Raw genomic sequence first — 24,124 nt, forward strand, 5'->3', positions numbered from 1 at the left:
ATATATATATATATATATATATATATACATATGTGTGTGTATGTGTATATATCCCCAAGTGTGCTCTATCACATACTTTGCCACTGGTAAGCTATGTGACTCTGTGAAATTTATGTTTCCTCTCTGAGCATTTCCCCACATGAAAGATAAGGAGGTTGACTGGATGATTCCGAAAGTCTTGTCTAATGTGTTCATGGTTTCTGCAGTTCTGATTTTTCAAAAAGTTGTCATGTGGAACAGGGATTTGAAGCATCCGACCTGGTTTCAAAAGACAGGTTATCTGCCTTTTGAATAAGATATGAGGTCATCTAGAACTAGAAAGAAACTATAATAAGACAGATTTTGAGCGAACATAAGAAACATTTTCTAAAAATTAGCTAGAGTTGTCCTACAGTGTGATAGAGCAGGTAGGTGTCATAATGGATGGAGTGCTAGACTTGGAGTCAGGAAGACCTGAGTTCAAATGTGGCCTCAGACACTTAATAGCTGTGTGACTCTAGGCAAGTCATTTAGCCCTGTTTGCCCTCAGTTTCCTCACCTGTAAAATGAGCTGGAGAAGGAAATGGCAAACCACTCCAGTATCTTTGTCAAATAAAACCCAAATGGGGTGAGGAAGAGTCAGACACGACTGAAACAGCTAAACCACAATAACAACATTGATAGACTTCCTTGTGAGGCAGTGAGCCATGCTCTGCTGTTGACTAGATCTGCAGCTTGGGGCAGATCTCTTCCCCTCTTCTGGGGCTCAGTTTCCTCATTTTGTAGACTAGGAGGTGTCTAAAATTCCTTACAACTGGTCTGTCTTGGGTGTCTTCACGGAGATGGTTTAACAAACCAGGGTTTTGATAGAGCTGGAGCACTGTCTAGGAATAAAGAAAGGCGTGGTAGAACAGCAGAATTGATCTGCATGGTGGCCAGCAAGGTTCAGGCATGGACAAGGTTCAGGAACTAGTGCAGTGTGATTCTGGGAGGAATTGGTATAGTGCAAAGGTTTTTCAGAGAGAACTGATCAAGAGGTTGGGACAGAAGCAGGAAGCCAAGAGGGTGGCCAGAGGCCAGTGCAATAAAGGTCTCAAAGGGAAGTACATTGTTCCTATGATGGATGAATCAAAGGAGCTCTTTTACCTAGAGGATACCCGCTTGTCTGGTTTAGCCTTTGTGATCCAGCCCACTTAGTGTTAAAGGGCCCGATTTATTTGTTTTTTCTTTAACATTTTATTGGTGCTTCTGTAGAAAAAAAGAATCAGTCATTTCTGTATACACTCCCATTTCCAGATCACCCAGGGAGCCTCCCCTTCTAATTAAAAAAAAAATTAAGCAAAACCAACTGACTTAGTGACCAAGTGTATGAAATATCCTACACCCAGAGTCCGCCTCCATCTTTCCAAGGAAAGGAGGAAAGTACATTTCCTCTTTCTTGGAGCTAGGATTAGTCATTACAATAACAGCATTTGAAGGACTAGGCTTGTTAGAATATTTCTGATTCCATGTTGTCGAGGCAACTTCCAGGGAACATTGTCTATCTATACTGAGATAGCTTTCCTTTGAGTGGGGTTCAGGTTCCCCTCATCTTAGTGGGGACCTCCTGAGCATCTTTGGCTCCCCTTTCTTGAGGTCTTTTCCCTCTAAAGTCAGATCCCCACATCTGAGATTGTAGTTCTTTGGCAGAAGAGCCTCTGAATCTGATTCTGGGCACAGCATTTCAGTAATAGGGGATTCAGTAGGTTGAATGCAGGTAGGACTCTATTGTATTGGCCATGTTGAACGCTAGTGATCTAAGTTTTATGAAGACTGGCCAAAGGCAAAGAGATTACTGGACTAGCACATTTCTTTTCTTTCTACCAAATCTCCTCTTTACATCCTTACTCTAGTCATTGAAAGCAGCCAAAGGGACTTACTGACTCTTCAGGGGAAAATTAATAATGCTAACTAGCTCATCGTCTCTCAGCATTTATATAAAGACTTTAATGAGAAAACTGCTGGGAGTGTGATTAGGCGTTGAACTTGGTACAGTAGCTTGTCCTCTGGGGGAACTAGTGCAGTGTAATTCTGGGAGGAAATAATTATTGTGGCCTCCCTGAGAGATATGGGGTCATGTAAATGGTTGAGACCAGACCTGCATATTTCACCTTCTAGTGATTCATCTCTCTTGAACCTCAGGGGTGAGCCTTTCCAGCTTGGCTCATAGTTTAACCTCTTGGCTTTATAGGTCTGTGGCTTCTAATTGATGAGAGTTAGTCCCAGTATGTCAAAAATCAAAGAGATCTTAGAGCATCTCTTGTCCAGCCTCCTTATTTTATGTACATGGAAACACCCCGCATGTGCGGGATGGGGGAGGTGTTGTCCAAGGTCAAAGTTACATAGCAAGTTGGTGGCAAAGCAGATATCAGAACCTAGGTGCCCGAGTTTGTGGTCTGAAGTTCTTACCACCATATCACACTGCCTCCAGTGTTGCCCAGCCTGGGCTCTGACTTGGGAAATTGAGAAACACTCAGCTGGCTATTCCTCTGACTCCTAAATGAGAGAGGGCTCTTTCCACTGCTCCATGCCATCTCCTGAGGCTTCTCTGATGTTCACTTGGAGCCCCTGTGGAACTTACATCTTGGATCTTCTTCACATTTATCCCCTTGTTGTGCTGCAGCCTCAGTGATGTGACCCTTTTGCACCTATTGCTATGATCCTCCAGGCTCCCAAAGTATTATTTTCTTCATGCTGATTCATCTTCAGTTGACAAATAGGTTGCCAGTACAAAGAGGGCCCTAGGTCTGGGTCTCCCATTTGGGGAGAGCTGAATTCTACAGGGCTAGAAAAGGAATATTGAGTGAATATTGTTTCTATACAATGACCCTCAATGTGATGAAACCCAGCTCTTTCCAGATCTTAGTCGTCCCCATTTTTGCCCTTTAGAATTCTTTAAGATCGACAGAGATAAAGACTGATATCTGCATCAATCAATCAGCCTTTATTAAGTACCTATTATGTGCCAGGTACTGTGCTAAACACATTAGACAGGTCTCAGCTTTACTGGGATTGAAAGGGACTGGTAGCTGGAGAGAACAGGGGCAGAGGGTTGACAGGATCTATCTCTTTTCCATGATTAGAAATCCAAAGTTGCATAGTTTAATACTTGGTTATTAACAAAAATGACAAGGATGAAATCATTCTAAAAGCACATAGGACAATATCACGAGAGTAAATAGCCTCCTAATTTGAGTGGACATATGGTGAATACTATTCCCAGCACGAAGAGAGCCCAGGCACAGAAACAAGGCTGATCAATTTTTATCGGAGATGGAGTATGATGAATGTAGCACTCAGATCCCAAGCCAGACTGGGACTCCACACAGCTGGGGAGCTATGCTGTGGTGAAATGAGCGGAAATCAAAGCCCCAAACAGGAAATATTAAAATGTTTGTTTCTACCATAAATCAATACAGAGTGATGGGAGTGATTATCTCGAAGTGCATTGGATAGCACAATGATAATGAGACCAGCAAGAAGACCCATTAGTTATCTACTCTACCTAGCTAGCAAGGAGGTGGTAAACATTTAATTGAAAAAATATCCTGACAGAAGACTTTCTAATAAATTTGTTTGTGCTCATATAGCCTGATGAAAAAGGAAAAATAATCTAGTCAGCAGAGGAGATGCTCCAGAGCATTTTCTGAGTTTGGCTGGACTTTTGCTGCCGCCCAAGCCTCATGATTGGTCAGTTGGCAGCCAGTGTCCTAGTAAAGTCCAGGATAGAATTCAGCACTTGTTCTGAGTCTTAGTAGGCATGGGAGTGAACAAAGGAGGAGTGTATAAAATGATAAGGGGAAATTCGCTCTGATAAAGGGATGATGAAAGCTCATATTTACCAAGAGGGCCCTAGGTAGTCTGACCTTGGGACCATGAAGATCTAGCTTCAAACTTTGCCTCTGACACCTCCTAGCTGTATGACCCTGGGACAGTGCTCTACACAAGTATCTACTTCCGTATGGTTCCTTTGTTTGGCAGCCTCTACAAAGCTAAAGAAACTATAACGTTTAAACTTGAGTCCTGTGCCCCCAACTCCATGTCTTTTTCTCCTGTGTCCTGCTGACCCACAGTCAGTAAGTGATGGACACGACACTGGCAGCATCTAAGCTCATTGCTTCTCTCACCACCACCACCCCCCACTCAGCATGAAGGAGTCTATCTTTCAATTTTGCTCAGAAAAGAATGATTCTGGAAGCACCAAGTGCAGATGTTGCCTGGATTTCTTTTGCAAAAATTTTTGCCCTGAAGAGAATGCAGAGCTCAGCCTCTTGTGCAACAAGTTTCTGCTGAGAAGCCAGCAAGGATGCTCACCACACCAGGCTTCCTGCTTAGTGGAGCTCAGCCAAACCTCCAAGAGTGTGAGTTCTGCAGAGCTGCAGTGTTCCCACTGGGGCACTTGCCAAATTCTCCAAGCCCATAAATTTCTCTAGATTCATAAAATGATCTAGTCTCAGGAAAAGAGTCAAAAAGTCTCCCAACTGTCCGAGTGATTCTGTTGCATCGCCTTCCAGCCTACCCCCTTCCTCTCCCAATTGGACACCTGCTGCAGGCTGGAACCTGAACTAGCCATTATCAGGAGTGTGAGGGGGAAGAGACACACATGGTCCTGCCTTGGAGGAAATGACAGTCTAGTTGGAGTGACATATTGGAGGCCAAAGGACTGGAAGCCAGAAGGAGCTACATTCAGTTCCTGGCACAAAAACTTTACTAGCTGTATGACCCTGACAAGTCACTGATTTCCTTGTGCATTAGTTTCCTCACCTATAAAATAAAAGGCTTAGAATTGATGGCCTCCAAATTTCCTTCCAGGTGGAGATCTGTGCTCCTTTGATCAAATGAAGGGCACACAAAACACTTGAGCAGCATATTTACCAGAGCAAATTATGAATAAGTGTAGTTCTAGCTATAGAACTATATAAGGGGGCAGCAAGATGACTGAGTGGATAAAGCACTGGACCTAGAGTCAGGAAGACCTGAGTTCAAATCCAACCTTAGACACTTCCTAGTTTTGTGACCTTGGGCAAGTCACTTAACCTCTGTTTGCCTTAATCTACTGGAGAAGGAAACTGCTCCTGTATCCAACAAGAAAACCCATGAACAGTATGGTGCACAGGATCACAACAAGTCATCCAAGACTGAACACCAACAATAGTAGTTCTAGCATTCAGTTGGACAGTTTTGTAGTCAGACGAGGACAGTCAAGGAAGACTGCCTGGAGAAGGATTTTGATCTGTATTTTGTGTTTTTTTTTAAAGTTTTACATAACTTCCCTTTCCAAATTTGCTCTTGTCCCATTTCCATACCAGAAAGCCACCTCCTGTAACAAAGAATAGAAAAGAAAAAAGAAAGAGGGAAGGTGTTCAGCCACACTCCACGATCCACTGCCTAAGTCTGACATAAGACCAATTTCATTCATTGTTCTACATCTGTCCTCCTTCACCTCTGCAAAGGAAGGAGGGACATTTTCTGCTCTCTTGTTTGAGGCCAACCACAACTGTTGTAATTATGGCAAATTCAGTTTCACGTTGTTGTGGCAGTGTTTTGCCTTGACATTGTTGTGGGCACCATGCACACGCTGTCTTACTGTTCTGACCAGCTGCCTTTGCATCAGTTCATAGGAGCCTTCCTATGCATTTCTGTATTCTTTCTACCTATGGGTTCTTCCTGCACAGCCTCAGGTTCCCTGAATTACCCAGTGCACAGGTTGCCTCGAATTCCAAATTGAGGCTGAACTTTATTCTGTAGCGATTCTTTATGTGATCAAATCTCTTCCTGTGGAACATTATCCTGATAGTATTGCGAGATGCATTAGTGATAAAGAGGCTGGAAGGAAGAAAGCCAATTGGAAAACTGTCAAAATAATGTGAAAGCAACATCAAGTCACAATGGGACTACAAAACTTATCTAGACCAACCCTTTCATTTTACAGATGAGGAAACTGAGATTCAGGGAGAACACACAGGGAGTGAGCATCACCTCCCACTAACCAGCATCTCAGTATCCTGTTGAATAGCACCTTACCAGGGTGGGAATTGATAGGGACAGTGGCACAGTACCTATAAAGCATCATGGCCAGGCATACATGATTTCTCACAAGCAAGAGATTTATCCTTCTTTAGTTCCCTACCTACATGGCTCATTCTTTTCCAGGTTTCAGTTTCCCAGGGACCTGCCTCCTCCCTAGAGTCCCCTGATTTCTAGATTTTCATGAGAATGGCTGGGGCTTTTCTCCTGGGATCTCCTGCCTAGCTATTCAGGAACCTTTCCCTTAGCAGTCTCTGGAGAGGAAATAACTGCTCTTTGGGTGACCAAATGAGCCCCTAAAGTGCTCTCCACAAATAGAGGTGCCAAGATAAAGTATGATGGTCAGGTCTGCAAAATAGGGACTTTGCAGCAACACTTGTTTCGCCCAATCCAGATCTGAAACCTGTTTTTCTGTTTGGCTTTTATTTGAGATCTTTGCATCTAGTGAGAAAAGCTCAATTCACTCCTTGACCTCTCTCTGTACATACTATACACCTAAGGCTCCCTCCACCCCCAATATGTGTAGTAGATAGTTCTTTACAAACAAAACCAATCTACACATTTAATAGCTGTGTCATGTGTCACATATAACATATTGATGCTGAGAGACAGCGTTGCATCATGTATAGAACACTGGCCTTTGAGCCAGGAAATCCCGAGTTCCACTTCTGTCTCAGACTTATATCGGGATCTATGACCTTGGGCAAGTCATTTATACTCTTAGTGTTTCAGATTATACATTGCAGGGAAGGTGCCAGCCTGTGTTGAGAGAGGGAATTTCCTCTTATACCAATCAAACTACAGATCTACCCCCAAATCCTAAATTGATACTCAAAAAGATCTATTATTTCATCAGTCCAGGTGACACAACCCATCTATGCCTGCCCATCCTGTATATCCCTTATTCATGTTTTCACTTAAGTATAATGATGCTAAGGGTCTACCCAAGGGAATGCTGGTAAGTGTTTTATAATAGACTCTCAAAAATAAAACCTACGGATGACACATATTTAAGTTTAATCTGTATTATTAACATTTTCTCCAATACTTTCTTAACTCTAAACTAGAGGTATCAAACACCAGTTCTCAGCAAACCAGATTAAAATGTAATTGGGAGATATTTAATAAAATAGATAAAAATGCAACAGAATATAGATAATGTTAATATGTGGTTTTAAGTCAAAATGCATCCTCCAAGAATCTGTGTATCATTTAGTGACCTCTGTTTCTATCTGAGTTTCACACGACTGATCTAGACAACCAACAGACCAATAAACCTGGCTCTGAATTCTGAATTGTAAGTATTCACACTGAAAAATTGCCAGTTTCTATGAAGCTGGCTGCAACTCTCCATTGGGTCCTGGGAGCCTTCTTCATGTTCTCTTGTCCTCAGGAGGTGAGCAGCGAACCTTCAGTTGGTCCATCGGTCATGTCTTCCTCTGATCACATAACCATCCCATTTTTTCCTCGGATATTTCTCTGGTGACGTCTTTGATTCCTGTTCTCCTTTACATTTCCTTGTTTGTAATGCTTGCCCCAGCTCAGCCCTGCCATACCCTTTGGCTTTTGCCCTCTGGATTATAGGACCCTTGATTTTGAGCTGGAAAGGACCTGAGAAGAGCTCATCTAGTCCAGTCCCTTTATTTTACAGATGAGGAAAATGGAGCCCAGGGAAGTTAAGGGATTGGCCTGAGGTTACACAGGTAATAAGTAGAAGAACTGAGACTTGAATCCAGGTCCACGGACTTCAAATCTAGCACTTTTCATGTACCACTTTCAATTCTTTAATGATTCTTCTGTAACTTTCGGCCATATAACAACAGTGCAATAAAGACCATCTTTTTCAATTCATTTATTCATTTGTTCAGTATGAATATTAAACTTTTGATACCAATATAAATGTGTATACACACAGACACAAACACACACACATACACACACATGTACCTCCTGTCAATTTGTGGTTTATCATTAACTTGTTTATTTTAATTTGGAGGATAATGAGAATTTCTTGATGTTGAGATAATAACTTATGTTTTTTCAAAGAAAAAGAAAAAATGCCAGACAATACCTAACATTGAATGAAACCTGAAAGTGAATAGTCCCTGCTGTCTCCGTCTCACAGACTCTGCTAATGAAGAGGATCTCATGGGCTTTATGTGTGAAGCTCTGAGCAGTGACCTCACCTTTAGCAAAGAAAGAAGTCACTTTCTTGGGACTTCTGTCCTGATCACGTTCCTAAAGTAATAATGACTCTGCTGATAACCTTCTTCCAAAAATAGGCTCAGGAACAGTTTAGTTGAATCATAGAAGACCATGGGATGTCAGAAGTGGTTGCCTTAACAAATAGTTAATCGAGCATCCTTGTTTTCAGAAGAGGAAACTGAAGCTCAAAGAGAAATTGACCCAAGAAAGAAATTTACCCAAGATTCCCTAAGGGAGTTAGTGGCAGAAATGGTATCAAAACTCTCTGTTTTATGTATCTTTGCATCCTTGTCCAGTATGGAGCTATATCCATGATATGGGATCTTAGACCTGGAAGAAAACTTAGAGATCAATTTGTCCATAGCCATTTACAAATAAATCCATTTTGCAAATAAGAAAACTGAAATCCAGAGAGGGGACTTGCCCAAGGGTGTAACAGAATTGGTATCTGAAACAGGGTCTTTTCATCTTCTCATCTGCAAAACAGAGAGGTTGATCTAGATCTCTGAGGTTCCTTCTGTTTATAAGTCTGTGATCTTAAGGATTCTCTCTCTCCAAATGCAGTGTTCCCACAGTTAGGAATCTTTACTGACTCAAGTCAGACTCTCTTGCCTTCTGGGGAGCAGTTTTGTGCGTCCCACGATCTGGTTACATGATCTAACTCTTCCTGTCTCTGATGAAACCTTTATTCTCCTCCTCCCCCTTCCCCAGAGTGTACCGCAGGCTGGGTGATCGCAAGGATTGTGAGACTTGTTCTGCTAAAAGGCAACAAGTGTCTTAGAGGAGAGGAGGGAGACCCCCAGGCCTCCAGAGATAGATAGAGGTGTTGCCAGCTGAGCTCTCCCGTTGAACGAGTGTGAAATGGCTGTAAGCAGTGTTGTTGGAGTTCTGTCTCGCTTAATTGGTCTGTGGATGTAACTCGAGGGGCCCCAGCAGACAGAGAATGAAAACCAAATAGCGCCAGCTTGGCAAGGGAAGAGAAGGAAAAGAAATCTCAGGAGGCATTGTGATACAGCAGAAAGAACAGTGCCTCTGGAGTCAGAGGTTCCAAGTTCAAATCCTGCCTCTGATGCTTACTCCCTGTATGACCTTAAGCAAGGTACTTCAACTCAGCATTTCTTCAATTATAAAACAAGGTTGTTACTGTTCAGTTGGGGTTTTCTTGACAGAGATACTGGAGTGGTTTGCCATTTCTTCCTCCAGCTCATTTTACTGATGAGGAACCTAAGCAAACAGGGTTAAGTGACTTGCTTGGGGTTGCACAGCTAGTAAATGTCTGAGGCCAGATTTGAACTCAGGTCTTCCTGACTCCAGGCTTGGTGCTCTATCCACCATGCCACCTAGGCTAAAGGGTCTCTAAGATCCCTACAGCTTTCAATCTATGGTCCCACCAATAGGATATTCCCCAAGGTTCTATCCTAGGCTCTCTTGTCTTCTCCTCTATTTTCTTTTAACCTCATCAGCTCCCATAGATTTAACTATTGTCTTTATGTGAATGACTACATATCCAACCATTTTCTCCCTTGAGTGTCAATGCCACATCCCCAATTGCCTATGGACATTTAAAACTTGATGTCCCAGAGATATCTTAAACTCAGTGTGTCTAAAACTGAACTCATAATCCTTTCCCCAAAACTCTCCCCTTTTCCAAACTTCCTAATTTCTGTGAAAGGAACCACAACCCTTCCAGTATCTTGAGTTCATAATCTGGATGTTCTTCTGGAGATGTCACTGTTCCTCACTCTCCACATATATACAGGGAGTTGTCAAATGTTGTTGATGCTTCCTTCACAATACTGATCACATCCAAGCTCTTCTCCTCTAATCATGCAGCTACCACTTGAGTTCAGGTTCTCATTACCGCTAGCCTAGATTATTACAGCAGTCTCTTAATTGGGCTTCCCGCCTCAAGTCTCTTAACAACTGTAGCTGATTCTACACACTGTTGCCAAAATGATTTTCCCTAAGTGCAGAGCTGACCACGTGATACCCCTACTCAGCTGATTCCTTTAGTTCCCTATTGCCTCTAGAAAAATCTAAACTCTTCTTTTTAGCTTTTAAAACCTGGCCTCAATCTATCTTTCCTGCCTCATTGGACTCTACTTCCACTCCCTCATTCTGTAATCTAGCCAAACTGGATTTCCCTCTTCTCTTCACGTATATCACTTCACTCCATCTCCCATCTCTATACCTTTGTACAGACCATCCCCCCATTACTTGCCCTCCCTCCATCCCTCAGCCTCACTGAATCCCTCTCTGTCTTTAATATGAAGCTCAGGCACCTTGTTCTGCATGAGTCCTACCTCCCCAACTGATCTAGTGTCCATCCTCCCGAATTACCTTGTATTTGATATTTTGCATATTTTTGTATTTATTGCATGTATGTTGTATATGTGTGTATATATAATTGTGTGTATACGTAGATATATATGTGTATTTGTAAATGCATATATACATATATGCAAATATATGTGTGCTTAAAACTCCCATTAGAATGTAAGCTCATTGAATGTAAGCCACCAAGAAAATGTAGCATGTGCAGCGGCCACATCCTTGTAAGTCATTTCAGTAGACAGACTAAACCAGGTTGAAGGTAACAGGCAGGCCTCTAACCTGTTGGTGAGCTAGGATAGCTACCCCAAGCATGTGAAGACTTCTCCCTCAGTGGAATGGGTGGATGAGAACAGTTTGCCCCAAAGGCCATGAAGGGGGCTGAAGTAGGTGCTGTGGGGGGCTTAGAGCTTGATTAGACATCAGAGATGTCAAGGTCATCCACCACGTCCCAAGCCATCACCAGTCATCTTGACTTTTGTCTTGCCCTGGGCTTTGATAACTCTGAAGTAAGAATGAGGCTGACACCTTCGTGCTACTCTGCCTCACTCAAATCCAGTTCACACACAAGTCAAGGCATCCCTCCATGATGTCATCGGTCATCTTCAGAAACAGAAAAACAACAACAGAAAACAGTTTGTTGAGAGTAGAGATTGTTCCATTCTCTGCTCCTGTGACCCCAACACCTACTGTAATGCCTAGTGCATAGTAAAAGCTTAATAAATAATTGTTAGCTGATTGATTAGTTGATTTATCCTATGAAATCTCTGGCGGCCTAATAGAGGAGAATTTGGGAACGTTGTTTGTGAGTCGATGAGTTTAGAGGGACTTTATGAAGAATTCACCTTTTACCTTCCTAACCTATGCACTTAACCTCCAAAATGGTCTCAGTGATACTTTTGTTGAGAGGCATTGTAGATTTTCCCATGAAGCCATTAGAGAAGGTGGAATCAGCCTAGTGTGACTAATTAATTAATAGTCAGTTCTTTCTGGAAATCCAGTGGGGACTGTTGGCCAAGGTGTTTCAAAGCCAGGTTAGAGTTCTGAAGATAAAGATGGAGGGGTGGAGAGGTTAATTCTGTTTCACATGTGATTTGGGTCAGAGAAGTAATTCTTATGGTGGCCTTGGGCCCGGTCTGCAGAACCAGGAAGAGAAGGCTGTCGGATACGTGTCTTTGTGATTTAGAACAGATTTGTTCTCCAGTCTCAGGGGCTCAGGCCAGAGTGTGTTATAAGATACATTGCTTCTGATTGCTTGTCAACACCATGCTAAACACTGGAGCTGCTCCCTCTCCTGCTGCTATTACTGGTGTGTAGAGGTTCTATTAGCCAGCAGATTTAAGGAGAAATAATGCCTGTTATCCATGGCTGGCACATATTAGACTGGCTTTTTTAGGCAGTTTGGATTATTCACAGATTGAGTCATCCCCAGATAAACCCCTGTCTATGTATTGGGAAAGACATGTATGGTTGCAGGTCTGCGTGTCCTAGGAAGTGTCCTTGATATGGGAACATCTTTGTGTCTTTTTTCAAGATATGCTGACAGACAAGAAGGTAGCCAGAGAGGAGTGTATATGTGTCCAGGTTTTCCTTTCCCCTGGGTTTCTGTGTCCTGTAGGAATAGTTGGTATTATCCTGGTGATAGAGAGCCAGTTTCCCAGTTGAGACCTAAGTCCATGATGATAATTCATTCTGAGACCACTCAGACTTCATCTATAACCAGATATGGGCTGGAGATTCTGCTCCATCACTACAGGGGTATGTTTGAGAGTCTGGATGTAAGAGAAGGGAACTGTATGATGCCGCATGTTCCTTGTGTTTGTAGTCTGAGTCTGACAATGGTGATGACTTATAGCCTGATAGTGAATAAATAAGGGAGGCCTTTTGGTCTCCCCCTAGGAGATGGTGCTTGAGTTTTAAGAGAACAGTAGAAGCAAGGAAAAGAAGATGATTGATTAATAGAAAAAAAAAGATTTGAGCAGAAAAGAAGACATAGGAAAACCAAAAGGGAAAGCTCAGGACAGAGAGACACAGAAAGAAATTAGACTTCTTGGGGAGCCAGGATTGAGAGATAAGTGAGGAAGCCATTAAGAATTGTTTCCCAGCCTGGACTCTGTATCAGCCCTGTGTGCATGTATGATTGGTTTTCTTATAAATAGTTTATGCTCATACTAAAGTCTCTGTTATATGGCACTCAAGACTACTGGCCTTAGGGTAAGTCCTTAAGGAGAAATATGGGAGATGAGGGGGAGCTCTGTTCATGGGGTGTAGTCCCATGAAACAACCCCAAACCTTCTCACTCAGAGGATGACAGGGAAGACAGGAGCATTTAGGCAGCTGCTGTACTGATCTTCCAGAAGACTAGGTCTCCCGTCTAATTCAGCTTTCCTGATGTACTCATACTATCACCTATGCGTGTTCTAGTTGGGGCTAGTTCTGGGCAGGAGTAATCTTAGCTGGATTACCAGCTTTCCTTCTAACCCTTTCCCCCACACACATACCATCCACCTGTGTGAGTAATACAGCCCACCTGGATACACATGTGAAAGGCTTCTTCAAGTTGAGGGAACTTATGGGAAGCAGCTTTAATGAGAATGACTCCTTTCTGTTTGTTTCAGTTTGATGGGGAGAACATGTATATGGGGATGAATGAGGCTAACCAGGAGTTCCTATCGGCCAATCAGGTAAGGGTCATTTGGCTTGTTTGGGTGGGGGAGATGCATTGTTGCTTGATGTAGAAACATCTGGCAGTCAATGACAAATGATTTCTTGGAAATCAATTTCCTTTCAAGTGGCTCAGCCTCTCAAGCCCTGTTGGGGTAGCACTTGGTAGGGCGGGGGGATGGGGGCACAGAAAGGGGCAGAGTCAGCATTGAAGACAAAAACAGGCAACATGGGGAAAGAAGGAGAGAGGATATGGGGAGTGAAGATCAGACTGTATTGGGCTGTGGCTCATCTGGTCACAGAAGAAACGAAAAAGGCTTGGATGATTCCTATACATTGACTCCTATTTTGCTTTGGAGTAATGTCAGATTTAACTGAGTTTGCTAAAAATACAAACTTGTCCACTAGGGAAGGAGTACAATAGAAACACTGAATTGTAGGTATAACAGCATACTGAACACAAACACTCATATGTTTGCACATATGTGCTCTCAGGCATTCCCTCGGCACACTCATGCTCACATGGCTCATTCACGGGCATTTGTACACTCAGTCACACTTACAGATTACACACATGCAGCTACTTGTCACCACTCAAACCGATGTGACTGATACTTAACTAATACTAATTGGCATCTTGGTAGTGCTTGACAGTTTCTACTTTGTCCATAACAAAAAATCAGCAGGACTGGTATCATTACCCCCATTTTGCAGGTGGGGATGGCTCAGACACAGACCTTAAATGGTTGGCCCAGAGTCACTCACCAAATCAGGGACAGAATCAGGATTTTAACAGAGATCTTCTCCTTCCAGGTGTGGTTTTGAAAACTATGTTTTCCCCCAGTTTGTGTAAATGTACCCAGGGCCTTGGGCATTGTACAGATATTCCCCCAATTCAACCTTTCACCTTCTCCCCAACCCCATTGCCTGCTCAGGGACAAGATGCAGAGGCCTCTGGGAAGACTCTTTCCCAAGGAGAGATGGCTCTTGGGCAGTAGAGCTGATAATGCAGCACTAGCCCTGTGGCCCTTGCCAAGGCTCCAGTTATAAATAAAGTCTTGCCCACTGACGATTCCCAGTACCATGTTTTCCTCAGGCTGATTGGCACTAAAACTTTGAACAGCACTCATTTATAATGACACCTCTTCTGCCCAAATACTCAACACAATTTGGAGAGTTATCCACCAATGAGAATTTCCTTCTGAGGTTACTTCTTTCCCAATGTATCTATGTGCCCATGATGACAAGGCTGAAAGGTTAGAAGCTAATAAGAAATTAAGCAGAATCAATCATAGGGTCATAGATTTAGAGATGAAGGGGACCTTAGAGGTTATTAAATCCAGCCCTCTCATTCCACAGATGAGGAAACTATGAAGAGGCTACTCAGTAGGTCATCAACAAGGCTGGGACTAGGACCCAGGTCTCCTCACTCCCAAGATAATGAAGCAATAGTGCTTCTTCTCCTTCATGGCCCTGCATTACTACACACTTACTGCATTTTTTTATAGGACACAGTTGTCTGGTTGCAACTTTGACTGCCCCGTTCTGTGGCCTTTAAGGTTGCCAAGTGTTGGGTTCTCAGTAAGCTGTACTGAAGAGCACTTATGGGGTGGAGGGGTGGAGGGAGGGGAGACTAGCCTTTCCTACTCTGCCCCACACACCCCTTTTGGCAGTACATCAGATCCTAGAAATGTTTTTCTTAGAAGAAAACCTGTTTGCTTTTATTTCTTCAATTCAATTCATCATTGGAGTGTGTCATAACAGATCAATGTTTAACCTTAAACTATGTTTTCTGCATCCTTTTACATCACAAGAGATTGTGTCTTGTTAATTTAACAGGCTTCAGATTTTAGAATCAAACCATTCAAAGATGTCTGTTTCAGCACAAATTATTAGGATGCTGCCTTTTCCCGGTAACTCTGCTTCCCCAGACTGAAGGATATCCTGTCTCCTGCCTTTCTGATGGGTCTCCATCGTTACCTTGCTTTGAACTGGAATGACAAGAATAATAATTTATCACATTTATATAATGCCTTCATATTTACAAAGCACTTTACACATATCAGCTCACCATCACAACGGTTCAGTGTGTGAGGTGTTATTTTCCCCATTTTACAGAAGAGACGTTGAGTTGTGGAGAAATTAAGTGATTTGCCCAGAGTCACATGGCTAATAAGTGACTGAAGCAGAATTTGAACCGAGAGCTTTCTGTCACTGTCCATTCTAGATGTTTCTAACCTGTCTCCCTGCCCAAACCTCTTTGAGAAGAGAGCCCAGAAGGCATCAAGAGTATGTAACAGAAGGAGGGACTATTCCTTGGTGAAGGATAAATTCACAGGATTCAGGATGATCCTGAAAGGAGAGGAAACAAAGGGATGTCCCTCCTGATAGGGGCAGGAGGTGGTGAGGAGACATTCCCTCAGTCCTCCTCAAGTACAAATATTACAAGACAGAGATGGGGAAGGGGAGGAATATTGAAGAGAGGATTTCTGTCTCTGGTAGGATGAGGGTCGACGATTGTAAATCTAGGAGAATTTTGGGGCTTTGGGGAGGGTGGAAATACCCTTAGATTTGGGGGCCTTGGGGCCTTTGGCATAGGGAGCTACTTTCAGCTCTGTTGAGGTAGAAGGACCAGAAAGAAAACCCATGAGACTGGCTGCTCAAAATTTACTCTGGGCTGAATGAAAAGAAAGAGAGAACTTTGGGTCTCTTCTCAATCCAGCCTGACCCACATGGATGGGATAAGAAGGCAAGGGACTTCACTTTGTCCAGGAATCACAATCATAGGATTGTAGATGGGTAATTCAACTGCTGGGTCACTTATTAAGTGTCTATTAAATGCAGAGTTGCACAGTCACTCCTCACAAGGAATTCAGTCAGATAGCAGTGAGGAACAGTTAGATACAAAAAATAGATGACACCTGCAAGAATGAGAGGGGGCCAAGAAGAGGTCCAGGCAACGTGCTGTCAGAAGTTTGAGGAGGTAACAGTCACATTCACCCAGGAGGATGTCAGGGATGCTTCATAGCAGTGGCGACCCCTGAGCTGAATCTTAATGGAAGGAGATCATAAATAGGAGGATAGATTTAGAGCTGGAAGTGACCTTGGAGACCATCCAGTCTGTTCTCATTTTACAGGTGAGTAAACTGAGGCTCTGAGAGCTTCGGTGGCAGAGTGGATAGAGCACTGGACTTGGAGTCAGGAAGAACCTTAGTTCTGTGACCCTGGGCAAATTACTTATCCTCCATCTGCCTCAGTTTCCTCATGCGTAAAATGGAACTAATAAGAGAACCTACTTCTCAGGGTTGTTTGAAGTGCAAATGAGACAAAAGCTATGTAAATAAAGCTGTTTTTATCATCATCATCATTGTCTAGGGTCACAGAGTTCAACAGCCAGAAAATGGGTGGGGAATCTGTTCTAGGCCAAAGAACAGAGAGAGAAGAAGGAAAAATGAGAATTGGAAGTAGAGTCGTTCAGTGTGATTGGACTGCGGAGTATGTGAAGGGGGTAGTATGAAGCAAGTTTGGACAGTTAATCTGCAGTCAGATTGTGGAAAGGCCTTGAATGCCAAGATCAGGAGTTTATACTTTATTTGAAGAGAGTGTCCAGAGGAGAGTAACCAGCTTGGAAAATTGAAACCATGACATTCAAAAATTGACTGAGGGGACTGATGATGGATGTTTAGCTGGGAGAAGACTTTAAGGCTAACCTGATAGCTGTCTTCAAATATTTGTAGGGTTGTCATGTGGAACAGGGATTAGATTTGATTACTTGACCCTAGAGGGCTGAACTAGAAACACTAAAGAGGAGATCAAGGGAGTTTTGGTACAACATAAAGAAAAACTGCCTAACAATTGAACTGTCTGTCTTTAAAGTAATGAGCTTCCCATCACTGGAGGTATTCGCACAGAAATCTCAGGACTGTTAACCTACCTGTCAGGGATGATGTCAAGGGGATTCCTGTCTCTGGCAGAAGGTTCAGTTTGATGACTTTGAACACTGCATTCAGTTCTCAAGTCCCTGTGTCCTTTGGCCTCCACCTCCCTGTTGTAATTTTCAGGAGGGTGGGAAACAATACCGAGATGGAGTTGTAAGTCATTCATTCAGAAATGGGGATGTCTCATATATGTGCTATAAGAGAAATGTTTTCCATAGGTCCTGACACTGTCATCCTTCCAAAAAAGGAAATCAAATTATCCATAAGAAGCCCAAGTCTCCCCGCTGAGGCTAAAGAAATAGATGAGGCCCCACTCCTTGAGCTCCTGGAGGTGGAGAGAGCTCATAACCTGCCCCTGGGCTGCTCCTATGCTCACTGTTTCCCTGAACTGTGTTTATGGCTGTGCCATAATCCAGGACAGGTGCCTTTGGGCACCACTGAATAGCATGTGCAATCATTAAATGATTTTTGTTTGCTATGGGCCAACACAATACCCAGCACATGGTGAGTACTTAATACAGGTTTGTTGATTGATTTTTTTTAAGGAAGTAAGTGTTTTGCTGGCATTTGAGCCAGCAGCCATCGCTTCTCCAAGCTCTTCCTGTTCTCTCTGTGATTCTTGACTGTTCAGCATTTCAGAGAGCTTTGCCAGAATTTCACCTGTGGTATACTGGCAATGTGGGGAATGACAATCATAGATTTAGACCCAGAAAAGACCTTAGAGACAATCAAGCTCAAACCCCTCATTTTATAGGTGAGGAAACTGAGGCACAGAGAGGTTAGATGACTCACCCAGTAAGTATCTGGGTCAAAATTTGAGCCCTGATCTTCCTGAATCCTAGTTGTAGGCTGTACACCAGTGGTGTCAAGCTCAAATAGAAAGGGATTCCTGGGGACTGCATATTAACTTAGAAAATCACAAGTTAACATTATCCATGTTGTGCTATATTTTTGTTTACTTTGTTAAACATTTCCCAATTACATTTTAATCTGGCTTTGTACATTCAGGAATTTTGTGAGTTTGACAGCTCTGCTATATGCAATACCATGTCGAACTACCTCATTTTACAAATGAGGGAGCTGAAGATCAGTGATGTTAAGTGATTTGCCCAAGATCTCACAGCTAGTACATGGGATCATAGATCTGGACTTGGAAGAGAAGTAATCCAGCCCCCTCATTTTACATTCCAGGAAGGACTTGCCCAAAGTCAAATAGGTAGTAAGCAGTTGGCGATGGGATTTGTATCCAGGTTCTATGACTCCAAAACAAGCCCTGCTTCCTCATAATTGTAGTCACAGAATGTGACTGAAGTTGCTGTTGTCTCCCTTCCCAACCCCAACTTACAAGACTCACAGCTACTGACTTACCCAGCACATCTTGTTGACAGAGCCCCACCTTGTGACAGTGGCCTAGACTTCAGGACCAAGAGCAGTGTGGTTTTATTAAACTCTAGGTATCCTTCATAAGCAGTGCACACTCAGCTGAGCTCCTTATGTAGAGTGAAGCCTCCCAGAAGAGCATTTTTTATCTATCTGGTGACTTGCCTCAGGTCATCACAGTGTCTTTGCTTTAACACATTTGTTCACTTGTCCATCAAATCCCAGGATCACAGAATTAGAGTTGGAAGGATTCTTAAACGGATTCATGTAATCCAAGTCCCTAATTTTATAGATGAAGAAACCAAGGCCCAGGGAGGGGGTGTGATTTGCCCAAGGTCATAAGTATGTGGCAGAGCTGAGATTTTAATTTAGGTCCTCTGAATCCAAATCCAGAGGAGTGATCTTTTCTGCTTCACCAAGAGTACCCTGACCCCTGGACAGATGTGAGTCCTCCAGCTGAGCAATGTATACTTTGTTTTGGAGTATCTTTAACTTTCTTTGCATCTAGGATGGTGTGAATACCTTAGTAATTATTATGAACTTTGCATACAGAATAATAGATGGAGGTGGAAGCCAATCATATTCTTTAATGCTGATTAATTTTCTACCAGTCTAAAACCTTTCTCTTTATTTCTCAAAACTGTTATTGATATGTTTTGTTTTTATATTACCTTCAGTTCTCAATATATCTTCCCCCACTCCTATTCTATATCAGCTATCCTTATAACAAAGAATGAAAAATAAAGAAAAAATAGTTCAACAAAACTAACCAGCTCTCCACCAAATCAGACAGGGTAGGAAGTGTCCCACACCCAGTCTCCCTATTTTGTTTATCCTTTGCACAATTGATGGGAATCTACTTTGTTCTCAATCCTTTGTGTAACAGGCCACTTTCAAGGCCCACTCCCTCCCTTTAAAACAGGGATTCTTATCCTGGGTTCTTTGAATTTGTTTGTTGATAACTATATTGCAATGTAATTATTTTCCCCTGCCTTCGAGAGGCTTACAGTGAGTGAAGGCCATACATTAGGGAATGTGGGGAGGGGAGCATGCCTGAGGCAGTATGTTTTGGAAATGACAGGACTTGACCTGGCCTTCACCAGGCAAGACCAGGAGATAGCTCACCTATCAGAATAAATATTGTCAAGTAAATAAATGCAGCGAAATCCAGAGTGGTTAAATACATGATAGTTTGGGGGCAGGACACTATCTGTAAAGGGATCAGGAAAGGCTTCATGTAGAGGAAGTATTTAAGCTGTATCTTGGATGAAGAGAGAGATTCTGTGAGGTGGAGGTACCTCTTTCAGGCATGAGGGACAGACAGTATAAAGGCATGGAGGTAGGAGATGGAGTATGGTACACAAGGAACAGAGAGAAGGCCAGTTTGACTTCATTATTGAGTACAGGACGGTGAGTAATATCCAGTGAGACTGAAAAGATGAAGTGTGCCCAAGTTTTATAGGACTTTCAAATCTAAATGGAGGACTTTATAGTTTTCCCAAGAGGCCATAGAAGTTATTTGGTACTTTTGAGGATGTTTTACTTCATATGAAAAAGAGTTGGGTGTCTTAGGTTGACCTAAATTTCCTATGAGTTGCCTGTGTAGCCCATAGGCTATCCTATTATCTTTTGGCCTTGATCATGACTGGACTATCTGATTTTATGGTCATATGTATCCCTGAAGATGTATTTAATTTCATTTCTCACATGTAAACTGCTATCTGATGTATGTTACAGTCTGTTTTTACATACACTTTATCCTCTTGGTCAGCTGAGATCTTGATTCTTCTGAGATCACGGTACTCCATGGCCTACTATTGTATGTTAGTACTAGGAGAATATTGATGTTTAAAAGTAGAATTGCACGTGCTGAATGATTCCCTAGGTATGATCCAATCAGGTCTCTCCATTCTGTTCAGTTTTGGATCCCATCCATGATCCATCCTCAGTGCCTGTCTAAGAGATAAGTTCTGATAGACTAATTCAGTGGGCTGCTCATCCAAATACATGTTATCAGTTTGGTTTCCCACTGTGAATGGCTTGGCCATCTCTTTTGAAGAATCATGGATTTCACTGAGATGTCCTTGGGGTGTATCAGAACTCGTTGTCATCAGCATCATATCACATTGTCTCCCCATTACCTCCCATAGAAGGTAGGCTTTTTGAGGGTCAGAACTTTTGTCATATCACCTTGGCCTAGCTTAGTGTCTGGCAAATAGTTGGTGCTTTAAAGAAAGGATTTTTGATTGATCTTCCAAGAAGATCATTGGAGAACTTCATCATTGTTTTGGGAGTCTCTTATTTGGGTTTTGCATAGAAAGTCCAGACACTGGCAAACACATTGGGTGAGCCTGCATCTCCCTATTTTATGTCATTAAGTCACTGAACAAAGTTATCTCTGTGACTTCATTTTCCATGACCTCCCAGCTGACTTTAACATATATGCTGGAGAGATATGTTTGAGGTACTTTTTTCAGTGATGGAATTTAATGCGGTTAAATGTAGAACCCTACACTTGGGTTAAAAAACAAACAGACCAACATCTGCACAAGAATAGACAGGAGAGAGAAGACAGAACTATAGAACGTTTCATGTGAAAAATATTTGGGGGTCCTAAGCAACCATAAATTCACTGTGAGTCAACAGTGTGATAAGGTCGCTAACAAAGCTAATGAGATCTTGGTCTGTTTTAATAGAAGTTTAGTGTCCAAAACAAGGGAAGTGATATGTCTGCTCTCCTCTGCTGTGGTTAGAGATTATCTGGAATATTATGTCTGGTTTTATGGGCTAACCTGTGAGACTTTGAGCTGAAGCCCATTCATGAAAGAGCATCAAGGAGGGTAAGGAGACCAGTAACCTTGTCTGTGAGAACTGGTACCTGGAGATAATAATGGTTCATTATTGCTTATTTTCCGTCATTCTCAAAAAGGACCAAAATGACATCACTATGCTAGAGTCAAATTTCAATGTGTGTGACTTATCAGCCACAGATCAGACCAGTACGAACATGGAATGTTCTACCACAGGTCAGGCACAAATAGTCCATGTGAACATTTGGTGGATTCTCTAAATTTGTGCATCTTGTGCTTCATCTGAGCTGTTTCAATTCTGGTTGGCTCACAGAGTGCAGCACCTTCTCTGATGTGGGCACGCGATGCTGAGCAGTCCTGTGCCAGCATCTCCCTTGCCACACAATCAATTCCAAAGTTCTCAATAGCACACTTCCTAGGATAGGTATTGTGAGGATCAAATAAGACGATATTTGTAAGGCATTTATCATGATGCCTGGCACATAGTAGGTACTTATAAATGCTTGCTCTCCTGTTCGCCTCCTCTCTTCCTCCGTTTTCATTGTTGTTTTCTCTGGCCAGTCATAGTAGATAGAGTTCTAGATTTGGAGTCAGGAAAATTCGGGTTCAAAAACTGCCTCTAATGCTCACTATCTCTCATTTAAATAAGATGAATCACTTAATTTTTCTGGACCTCAGTCTTTTTTCATCTGTAAAATGGGCCCAGTAATATCTGCAGCCCGCCTCCCAGGGCTGTTGTAAAGAAGCACAAATAAAATAATGTGTGCCAGCACTTTGCAGAATTTAGGATCATAGACATAGCAGTAAAAGGTATCTCAGAATTTCATCGATCCCAACCCTTCGTCTTATAGATGAGTCCAGGAAAGGTTAAGTGATTTGACCGAGGCCGCGAGCTAATATGTGGCAGAACCAAGATTAGAAGGCTATATAAATGTTGGTTATTATCCGGCTTAAGGCATCGAGCATTTCTGGGATTGCCAATGTGAGGTACAGCTGTAGGTATGGGAAATAACACCTTAGTGAGGGAATTTCTGAAGATGCCTGTTCAAGGCTTCAGACTGGGTCCAAATGTTAGTCTTCTAGGATGCCCCCATTATCAGTGATGGTGGCAGAGATCAGTGATGGACACTATTGTTTGATCTGATGACAAGATGTGGCCCCTTCCTGGCCTCTGCTGGGACCAGATTACTTTTGCATTTGACTCGTTTCTGGGGTCAGATCCTGGCTCAGGACCTGATTGAATGGCAGAAATTGTATAATGGGTGTGTATCCCTGGGCCAGACAGGCTCGGAGAGCTATTCTAATGGGTTTTCTAAAGGCACAGCTGTCTGTGTGACTTATTTAAAATGGGATTTCGAAGTGGTGTTCTTGCCATTTAATGCCCTCCTTCAGGGTTACACAAGGTTTATCAAATCATAAATAACATTTAGAGGCCTCATTTTAACATAATAGGCCTGGTCCTTATGAGGGATATGAGGGATGGGTCAGAGCAGCAAATCTGGTGTTTGGTAAACAAGAAGTATATAATAACATAATTAGATCCCTGTTAGGCTGCTGGTACTGACTGAGGCATCCTTTTCTCAGATCTTGTCAAGGGTGAAGATTAAACAGAGAAGATGGAGTTCAGCCCTCCTCACAGCTCAGTTCCAGGGCCTGAAGCTGCTGCTAAAGTAGAAGGGACTGGCATCAGGTGCAGGGTTTTCTTTCCTTCTAAAGAGCCTAGACTGCTTCAAAATACCAAGCATAGTGCTTTGGGGTAAAGTCAGATGGGCAATGGGCCTGGAGGGAATAGGCCCTGCCTCATTCTGCTGGCCTAGAGTGTCCAGAAGATGGCAGAGATGGAGCACCTGACATTAGAAGAGTACAGAGATGGTTAGGTAGCACGGTGCATAGGACGCTGGATCTGGGGTAATCAGAAGACCTGGGATGGAATCCTGCTCTGACTCTTTAGCAAGTCACTTAACCTGTCCGCCTCAGTTTACTCACCTATGAAGAGGGGGTAATGATACCATCTACCTCACAGTTCTGTTGTAAGGATCCATTGAGGTCATATATATGAAGCATTTTACGAATCTTAAAGTGCTACATAAATGCTATAACTATTTTATTATCATCCTCTCTCTCTCTCAAGACTGGGCAACAATACATAGAAATCCCAAGGGGAGTGCAAAACTTTTCCCTTGTTTTCCAAATGGAGAAGGATTACCTTAAAACAGGAATCCCATTCATATTCCCAGTGCCTCCTACAGTATCTGGCACACAGAAGATCCTCAATAAATTTGTGTTAATTGATTGATTGATTGATTGGATTGACAGAGTGCTGTAGGGAGGCACAGAGGGTCCTAAGTCCTGGTGGGAAGTTACATCTGGGGCTAATGAAGAAAGATGTTGTAATTTGTTGGAGTTGGGTTGGGGGGAATTTGAATTCATAACTCCCCATTATTTCCCATCCCCACCCCCCAAAAGTAACTTAGAGGCATGAAGGAGGAGACACGTGAAGGGAGTTATTGAGAGCATAACCCAAGACATCAAGGAAAAGAATCCTCCTCTTTCTTCCTCTTTTTTGGCATCTTCCTTTCCTTTCCTCCTGTTTTTCATACATTTCTGCTTCCTTTGCTGGACTTTCCTCCATCAATTCAGTTGTCACTGACTAACTGTGATGAATCAGGCTTTGTTGGGTAGCCTGGGACAGACAGATCTGACCTTGGAGCATGTGGGCTCCATCTCCAGTAGTGTTGGGGGTCATTCACA

The 24,124-nt window shown here is 42.7% G+C and overlaps 1 protein-coding gene across 2 annotated transcripts in view; it reads left to right on the top strand.

Annotated features, from left to right (window-relative positions):
- The window catches only part of TOX2 (TOX high mobility group box family member 2), a 313,476-nt gene that overhangs the window by 131,661 nt on the left and 157,691 nt on the right, over window positions 1-24,124 (top strand). For both annotated transcript variants that reach the window (XM_072631269.1, XM_072631268.1), the window contains exon 2: window positions 13,200-13,265. In XM_072631269.1, the coding sequence (XP_072487370.1) occupies window positions 13,200-13,265 (66 nt within the window). The remainder of the gene's footprint in view (window positions 1-13,199; window positions 13,266-24,124) is intronic.

This window comes from Notamacropus eugenii, chromosome 1 (genome assembly GCF_028372415.1).
Source record: "Notamacropus eugenii isolate mMacEug1 chromosome 1, mMacEug1.pri_v2, whole genome shotgun sequence".
Lineage (NCBI taxonomy): Eukaryota > Metazoa > Chordata > Mammalia > Diprotodontia > Macropodidae > Notamacropus > Notamacropus eugenii.